General features: G+C 43.9%; 1 protein-coding gene across 1 annotated transcript in view; it reads left to right on the top strand.

Moving 5' to 3' along the window:
• The first annotated feature begins 4,886 nt into the window (after positions 1 to 4,886).
• sept12 (septin 12) overlaps positions 4,887 to 9,667 on the top strand; it is a 66,553-nt gene continuing 61,772 nt past the window's right edge. Inside the window, exon 1 of the mRNA XM_034540427.1 lies at positions 4,887 to 5,001. Within this exon, the coding sequence (XP_034396318.1) occupies positions 4,947 to 5,001 (55 nt within the window). The 5' untranslated portion in view covers positions 4,887 to 4,946. The remainder of the gene's footprint in view (positions 5,002 to 9,667) is intronic.

The raw sequence follows: 9,667 nt of genomic DNA, 5'->3' as shown, positions 1-9,667 counted from the left end.
AGCTAATATTGGAGTAATGTGATCTCTTTTCTTAGTTTTTGTGAGTACACAAGCTGCAGATTCTGGATCAACTGGATAGATTTAAGAGACTTATTAGAGCAGCCTTATAATAAGGAATTGCAGTAATCTAGTCTAGAAGTAACAAACGCGTGAACCAGTTTTTCTCCATCTTTTTGAGACAAGATGTGCCTGATTTTTGAAATGTTACGTAGATGAAAAAATGCAATCCTTGAGATTTATTTAAGTGGAAGTTAAAGGACAAGTCCCGATCAAAGATAACGCCTAGATTCTTTACAGTGGTGTTGGATGCCAGGGCAATGCCATCTACAGAAACCACATCACCAGATAATTGATCTCTAAAGGTGTTCAGGGCCCAGTAAAATAACTTTAGTTTTGTCTGAGTTTAACATCAGGAAGTTGCAGGTCATTCAAGTTTTCATGTCTTTAAAAGACATGCTTGAAGTTTAGCGAGCTGGTTGGTCCCCTTTGGTTTGATCAATAGATATAATTGAGTATCATCTGCATAACAATGAAAGTGTATGGAGTGTTTCCTGCTAATATTGCCCAAAGGAAGCATATATGAGGTGTAAGAGCGATTTTTTTTTTTTTTTTTTTTTTTTAACCTCCCACCACTAGGGGGCACAGGGCCACTGTCAATTAGGACCCAATATAATCAGGAGGAGCACGATGGCCAGTTGTTGCTAGACTGACAGGAGCACACAGTTGTTGACTGTGTGAGAACAGGTGACAATGTGTGACAACGAATGTTTTGATTTTTAAAATTTTTTGGAACCGACAAATGGGTTTTGACAGGGAACGTATCTTTTGGTTTGTGTTGGAAAATGTACATCAGCAATAAATTACCTTTCATGTTAGAAACTGGATATTGCATCTGTTTATCGCAACGGGGTCACTACATAAGGTAAATAAAATTGGTCCAAGGACAGAACTTTGTGGAACTCTGTGATTAACCTTGGTGGTCATCGAGGCTTCATCGTTTACAAATTGAGATCGATCTGATGAATAGGATTTAAACCAACTTAGTGCGGTACCTGAAATGCCAATGAACTGATCCAGTCTCTGTAATAGGATGTCATGGTCAATGGTGTCGAATGCAGGACTAAGGTCTAACAAAACAAGTACAGAGATGAGTCCTTTATCAGCACTAAGGTCTAACAAGACTAGTACAGAGATGAGTCCTTTATCAGCACTAAGGTCTAACAAAAAAAGTACAGAGATGAGTCCTTTATCTGATGCAATTAGGAGGTAATTTGTCATTTTCATTTTTTTTTTACATATGCACCATCTGGAACTCTCAAGCATATCACAGAAAGCTGGGCAATTAAGCAGCAGAGAGAGAGAGAGAAGGGAGGGAGAGTCAAGACCATGTGACTAAATTCCCCACAGCCACCACAACATTCACACAGTCTCATTCTGACTGGGGGGTTGTGGGGCTTTCATTAGCCCCGTGGGTCTGAACCAGGGAGGATTAATGCCACAGTGGCTTTTCATCATCTGCACAGAGGTTGGTGTGTGTGTGTGTGTGTGTGTGTGTGTGTGTGTGTGTGTGTCTGTCTGTCTGTCTGTCTTTCCTTCAATTGAGGTTTAGTAGGCTAACTGAATGCAAAACCACTAGGACGACCCCCCAGATAAGCTGGGAAGCTGCTTTGAGTCCAGTTGTTGATTCAGGTTGAAATACAGCATGTCACCAACATACTTTAGCTTTGTTAATTTATGTTACCGGGAATCACATCACTTTCACTTTGCATATTTATTTGTAGGTGATTATCATTCAACAGTTGGCTCATTGGCGACAACCTTAACAGTTGAGACACTGAAATACAGACATATAGAAACTAAATCAATAAATAAAACAAATAAGAGCGAACACGTGTCTGTACTGTAACCGTAAAGTATTTTTATGATCTGCAGTGCTCCATCATGTGAACTCGCATGAATCCTATGCTTTAAATGCTCCTGTAATTTCCCCACTGAGGGACTAATAAAGGATTATCTTATCTTATCTTATCTTATCTTAAATCTGTATTGTGGAGTGTAGTCACATATACACAGTGATACTCTCTAGCATTAGTTACTTTGACACGATATGATTGTGCAGGTCAGTGTGGAGAACATACCTACAGGTAGACAGTTAGGAAGTAAGACAGACAGACGCTAGGTAGACAGACAGCAGGATTCTCTTGGGTTAATTCTCACCCATACGCCCATAGGTTTGAATGTGTCTCTATGGTTATATCCACACTAATTCGTCCACACGAGTGTTTCAGCATAATTTTTGAAATGATCTCCATCCACACTGCAACCTTTGAAAACGTGTCTCACATGACCATTCACGTACGCATGTGCATGACGGTGTAAACAGGAAGCAGATTTTCTACACACTGCAGTTGGTTTAGTTGCAGAAAATACTGCGGAGGAAGAACGCCGATGGTGGGACCAGAGAATTCTTTGCTTGGACCGACAACGAGGTTGAACTGTTGCTCAGTCATGTGATAGGAGCACGACGAATCAGGGAAGGACACGTCGGGACTGCTAAGACCCAATCAAGTAGCGAACGTGGGCATCTACGTCATTGTTTCCAAACTTCTCCATTTGCGCCCGTACACACTAGAACGTAACACGGAATTTTCTAACTTTTAACTAACTAAGCGTTTCCAAACACTGTTTTTGGTGCTCTAAAACTCTTTTAAAATGGAGTCGTAGTACTGTGGACATGGCCTACGTGTCAGCCCTGTGATAGCCCGGAGAACTGTCCAGCCCTTCGGCTCCATCCCCTGAAGAGGACAAGCGGTTATGCACAAAGGATGTGAATCTACAGCGGGAGGCTGTCTGAACGCTGCGGAGTGAAGGCCTCTCGCCTGTCGTGTCTGCTTCGTTCTGCTCAAAGATACGTAGCTGATGATGTTGTACATAGAAATATTTGAAGTGTCTCAACAGAAAAATACGACTTCAGTTCAGGTGTGTGTGTATATATATATATATATATATATATATATATATATATATAGGTTTGACACAAATATCGGTCCTTCTTCTTGTGTTAGGGTCGGCACCAACCCGTTTTAGGTTTTAAATGCATAAAAGAACCACATTAATTTCGTTTATTGCATCAAAGCTTTTTGACTTTGTCAGGAACCTCTATTTCAACAAAATAAAACAAAAACTTTTTTTCCACTAAATTAATTCTCTGGTTGAAATTATGACCTTTGTTGTTAGGGTCGGTTTCGACCCAGTTATAAAAATTAGATTAGAAAGCAAATAATTAGAGCCAAAACTGAAATCATAATTGAAGACAACACACTGACAGCCAGCTCCTCTCCCAATCATGTGAGCTTTAGGGGATTCTCATTTTGCCTCGTTATCAAGTAAACCGCCACAAAAACAAAACAAACAAAGACGAGCATATCCCCAGACACGTGAGGTCAATTCAGTATAGAGCTGGTGACTATACTGATTTTCAGTGAGACAAGTTCTGGATCATATTTTTGGTGAAAATAAGGGAGAGGACATAGAGCAGCATAGCGATACAGATGAGCAGGTTTCTGAGGAGGAAGACAATGTGGAGTAACATCCAGAAGACACAGACATATCTGATGAGTCCGATGAGGTGAAGCTGCTCCCGCTGAAAGATTCAAGTCCAGAAATGGTAAGATCTGTTGGAGCTCAGTACCTCATGATGTACATGGCAGGGCAGCTGCTGCAAATGTCATCAAAATGACCCCTGGAATCACAAGGTTTGCTGTGACGAGAGTCAGTGACATCAAGACATTTTTTTTAAGCCATTTATGCCTTTGTCATTAAAAAGAGTCATCATTGCTATGACAAACCTTGAAGGAAAAAAAGTCCATGGCGACATGTGGAAAGACATCAATGAGGAATACCTGGATGCTTATATTGGTGTTCTTTTTATTGCTGGAGTGTACATATCCTGCAATGAGGCCACTGATAGTCTCTGGGACGCAGGCAGAAATATTTCCGGGGCAACAATGTCACTTCAGACCTTTCAAATGACATCAAGAGTCCTCAGATTTGACAACAGAGATACCAGAGCAAGATCTTGCCCCCATCACCATTCTCCCTGAGAAAAACCAAGGAAAACATGTGGTCCTCGATATGACTACTGGACTGCAGGGTCACAGTATCACTTGTGACCATTTTTTTTACCAGCTATTACTGTGGACAAGAACTTCTCAGGAGGAAACTTACCGTAGTGGGCACATGGCAGACACCACCACATATTGTCCACAAAAAAAACGGAATGTGCTACTTATTCTACTCTTCACAAAGATGCAGCTGTGTCATCAGGAAGTGACAAAAAGCCCACAATTATTCGCGACTATAACAAAAACAAAGGAGTGGACAACCTTGACAAGGATTGGAGTTCCATTCATACATTGTCATATTCATGTAATGTGTTTATGTAACTCTGTTTGCTGTTCATTCTGTACACATGACATCTATTGCATCTGTCCATCCGGGGAGAGAGATCTTCCTCTGTTGCTCTCCGATGTGAGGTCCTGGGACAGGGATGTCGTATGTGTACAGATTGTAAAGCCCTTGTAATTTGCGATATTGGGCTATACAAAATAAACTGAATTGAAAATGTATCGGTCCATCTGACACCTATGACAGGGGGAGGAGGACAGACTGAACCTTTATCGGTCCATCTGACGCCTTTGGCAAGAGGAGGGGGACAGACCGCGGGGACAAGGGAGGATTCCATTCCAGGTGTTGCATGCGGCTCCGCCCACTACCCCCACCCCGCTCCCAGACCGGATTCGGACACCCAGCACACACGCAGAGTACAGCAGGGGCGCAGCAACAGCAGCTCGGTCGGTCGCTGCTCATTCACGCACGATTGTCCCTCTTCTCGATCGGGAGCCCGTGTTTCTTCAGAGGTCGGCTTCGTTTCTGACGCGGGCAGGATGTCGGAACTTTCCGTCAATGACCACCTCGAAGGGATTCTGTCCGACTTTGAAGGTACGTGGGATGTGCGGTTGAATCCTGTGGAGGAGCTCTTCAAAGTACAACTCTTTTCTGACAGGTGAACCCAGTGCAACACAGTACAGATCCGGTTCTCTGGGCTGTTGTCCGGTGACACCAGAGCCGTTCACATCGCAGTTGATCAGCACATGTGAATATGTGCGTCTCCCCTGGCCTCCATGGGCGGAAAAGCAGTATCCGGAGGGGTCCGGACTGGGAATGGTCCTTTGTACACGTCACCTCTGGACTTAATATAGCTGGATTGATTGATTGGTAATCAGGATCACGCGACTCAGCTGCGCATCACTCTAATGTTCTGATCAGAGAAGAACTGTGTTGTGTTTGTTTATAGCACGCGGTCACTTGATCATGTTTGAAAGTCCAGTGTGATTACTGCAGGTGAGAGAGCGGCACTGATTGCATAGTGGAAGCCTCTCTCTCTTGCTGTGTGTGAGTGTGTGTGCATGTGTGTGTGTGTGCGTGCGTGTGCATGCATGCGTGTGAGAGAGTGTGAGAGAGAGAGTGATGCGCTGTATTTTTTTTAGCGTTCAACATAAATGTATATTCAACATTCTCGTAATGTATGAATACTTCTATAAAGGGTCCACATTTTAGAAAGTGAACAGACAATAACTTATCCATACAAAAACAACAAAACAGATATTAGGGGGGGGGGGGGGGGAGTTTTACATTTAAATGAATGAGTTTATGAACAAAAGAGGCGTAAGGAAGACTATACACACTTTATAACCCTTTTTTAAATTATAAAATATGTATGCACCTGTAGCAACTGAAGTGGTGTTTTTTTCCCCCAGCTGAGCGAGTCAGCAAGCACACTGTTGCCATCATCATCATCATCATCATCATGTCTGCTTGTTGCATGTTCTCTTGGCATAATCAGTGGAGAATGGAAGAACAGCAGAACCCGAGTTCTACGACAGTAGAGTTTCAGTTTAAATAGTGATGACCGTGTTAACTGGTCAGCATTAGGCTGATAGGTCACTAGTTAACACGGTCCCTCGTTAAACCAAAACACTGGTGGCGGCGATCAAACGGGTCGACGACCGCAGGGTCGATCCAAAATGCTGGTGTTTGAAGCGGCCATTTTAAAAGTCAAAGTGTATTTCCTGCTGTTTGACGTTCTGTACATGAGCTCACTAGTGACTTGTAGCTCGTAACAGCTTTCTGGTGTGAGGTCACAATTAGTACTGGATTGTTGAAGCCAGTACCAAAATGAATATTTTATAGTTAAAACAATCAAAATGTAATCATACACACACGTAACGTGTGCAGAACATTCGCCAGTGTACAAGCAGCATGTGTGGGCCACCAACATATCTTTATCACAGGAGACAATATTCAGTTAAATATAATTTATATGGATGTTATTCTAGTCTCAGCTCTCTGATCATGTTACATTGTAAACGTAATGGAACCGACACTCTTATATCTGCAGTGAGGGAGCATTTTGGATATAAAATGACCAGAGAGTCCTCAGATTATTATTAGGCAGCCCGACCGTAATATTCTCAGACCGCCCAGACACAGCTCTCTGAACATGCTTCTCAAAGTGAGCACCGTGAAGGCCTGGTCGGGATCAACCTTTCACCAGCACAGTCGCCCGCTTGAGTCTGACTCTCGGTCGTCTCCCCATGACCGAGACGACCCTTCCAACCAAACCACAGGGTGCGGCGCCGTCGGCGATGTTCCTGATGTTTTTCTGGGCCTATTTGAGACGCTATAAATCAGGCAATTATTGAGAAAAGATAAAAGAAGAACAGCTTCAATGACTATGGGTATCTTCAGAGTGAGGACGGCGAAGGAGGAATGAACAGACCTGGCTCTTCCTCATGGTGATCCATCAGGTCATGGGACCCTGCAGGGACAGTACAACAAAAGTTGCCCCCCCCCGCCCCCCTGCACCCCTCCTGCCTTCATTCTGTCTTACTTTCCACATTCTTCTGTTTAGACAGGTGCTGATCTGAGCCTCTAAACAAATTAGTGTAGCCTTTGGCCAAAGGCAGCCAATGTTGTTGCATTTCTAACTACATCTGCAACTGTTGTCTGTCTGACACTTAAACCGCTCAAACCTGACTGTCAGTGCCTCAAGAAATGGAAGTAAGGATTTGAACAAAGATTAGTTTTGTAATATTCCTTTTCTGGAAAATTTGGGGAGGTCAGCTTGGAAATCCTTGATCTTCATTCACTCCGTCCTCTACAATGACAGAGAGGGAAACTCTTCTTGTCTGACCTGACGTGTGTTACTTCCCAGAGTTTACCCTCTCTTGTGAACCCGGTTCCTCCGGCAGCTGGGTTTGAGCCCCCCGGGGAAGAAGACCCTCCCTCGCATGTGACAGATCTAAATCCGATGTTAACAGGGGGAGCGATTGTTGAGGCCGGTGTGGCCTGCCAGCTGTGGAATGCTGGGTGAGAGGTGGTCCCTCATCTCCAGCGCCCACTTGTGTTTGAAGCAGATGGATGGGAGCCTAAAGGCTTGACGGAAGGGGAACAAGATCCATTCCATTTAGTAAATGTGAACCGTGACATAATTACTGGCATTCAAAACCTTCGGGGGTTTGGAAGACCCGTCCAACAAATGTTCTGTTCGAGGAACGGAACACACCCACTGAAGTGAATGTCGCGAGTCAGAGCCTTGAGTTTTATTCATGATCAAATATGGTGACTCTTACTGCGTGTGAACTGCCCACTTAAAGGTGCAAGCTCCCAGATTGGGAGCATTTTGATTGCCTCTCAACATTTGATTGCCTCCCCCAGGGAAACACTGTGAGCACTGTTAGAGCGCTAACAGTGTTTACCTGGGGGGGAACTGGGGGTCAGCTGTAGCCGCCGCGTGAGAGCAGTGCAGAGTGGAGGCTGTGTGCTAAACCAGGGGGCACATTCACGTGCACCCACATGCACTAAAAGGCACGCGGTCGGCCAGCTATGTGAACAAAGAGAGCAGAAGCTTGTATGACAACAAACACAGAAGGAAAGACACTTCATTCTCTGGTAAAGGGAGACATTGCTCCTTTTTTCATCAGTCAATATTTAAATAGAAATACAATCATTTATATTATATTTATTTGAGTGAATAACCACTATATACCGACTTTGAGTGTATTCTATTTCACCCAACAATTTGCAATTGATCAGGAATTGAAAAAAAGAATTGGATCAATAAGAGGAACAGGTATTGGAATCGGTATCGATTAAAATTGTATGGTTTGGCCAATGTGACGACCGACATTCCAATATTTGCTGTGTTGAAAACATGGACATGCAATCAGTTCTTAAAACTTTGTGTGAGCACTGACTTGCTAAATGAGGCTATTTTGAGTAGACCAACTTACCCTGCAATTAACACTAAATTGCATTTGTGTGTAAAGGTTCATTCTTCTGTCGTCTGGAGTCGAGTTGGGATTCCATCTTCAGAGGGGAGGACACACCTTGTGTGAATCAGCAGAGTGAGAGAAGGCAGTGGGAGGTGTGTACTAGATTGGAGGGAGAGTCAGGAGAGGGCCTTTGGGTGACATGGGAGATTAGAGGAGGTCAGGGGGCTAAGAGTTGCCCCTCCCAGCCCTGTCACATCCTGGTACTGCAGTCCAGCAGGGCGCAAAGCTCAGAGCGGTCCCATGACTTACTGACCCAGTGACTACACGCACACACGCACACACACACACACACACACACACTTGCACACAGACACAATCATGCACACACACAAACGCACACACACACTCAGTTATATGCAGGTCTGATATGGACAGACCAGTCTTTCCCTGTGAGCATGATGCATGTGCGTGCGTGCGTGCCCAAAAATAAAAAGACACTGTCCAGTCATGGCTGATGAGTGAAAGCTTTCGCTGAATACATACAGGTTGTAATGCACATTAACAGGCATTATACACACTGTGAAAAGTGTTTCCACCTAATTAGCCCAAATCCAACTCTGCCCTGAGCCCATGAACACACACACACACACACACACACACACTCACACTCACACTCACACTCACACTCACACTCACACTCACACTCACACACAGGTAGTACTTGAGTTGTCTTGCTGCCAAGCCATTCTTCCATAATAGATCAGAATATGGCAGGACATCAGTGCAGGCTCTCCTGACGTGCCTGGAGCTGTCAGGCCCTGAAGACACTGGATCCGTTCCAATGAACCGCGGAGCCAAAACCATTACAGAGAAAGTATGAAGGAAAATAAATCTGAAAGGTCTAAATGCAGTCCTGATCTAAGATTGTTATTCCTTGGGCATCTGAGTTTACAGATTTTTATCTTTTAAATATTCCCCAAATATATCTGGTTCTGAAGAAAAAAAGTCTGCCATCTCCGATTTGAAAATGTGAATGAGTTCTACTTTAGTAACGCCAGTTACTCCTCATGCAATGGTCTGTAGGCTGTCCTGCCAAAGAATACATTTTCAAATTTTTCTCAAATTCACCTGCAGCAACACCAGTGAAATAAGTGTGTTTGTTTTGTAAACTAACTGTTCCGTAACTCACATAGCCAAGTACGTAAATTACGTAAATAATGTAAGTACAACTTTTGGTTTCAAATGGAACACGAACATTGGTGTCTTGAGTGACGGTCCTCCCTACGCAGACTTTGTGGCTCTCCTTACGACGTCACCCGACTTCCTTCGAG

This window comes from Cyclopterus lumpus, chromosome 8 (assembly GCF_009769545.1).
Source record: "Cyclopterus lumpus isolate fCycLum1 chromosome 8, fCycLum1.pri, whole genome shotgun sequence".
Lineage (NCBI taxonomy): Eukaryota > Metazoa > Chordata > Actinopteri > Perciformes > Cyclopteridae > Cyclopterus > Cyclopterus lumpus.
The sequence above is the reverse complement of the archived record's forward strand: the minus strand, read 5'-3'. Positions and strand labels throughout refer to the sequence as shown.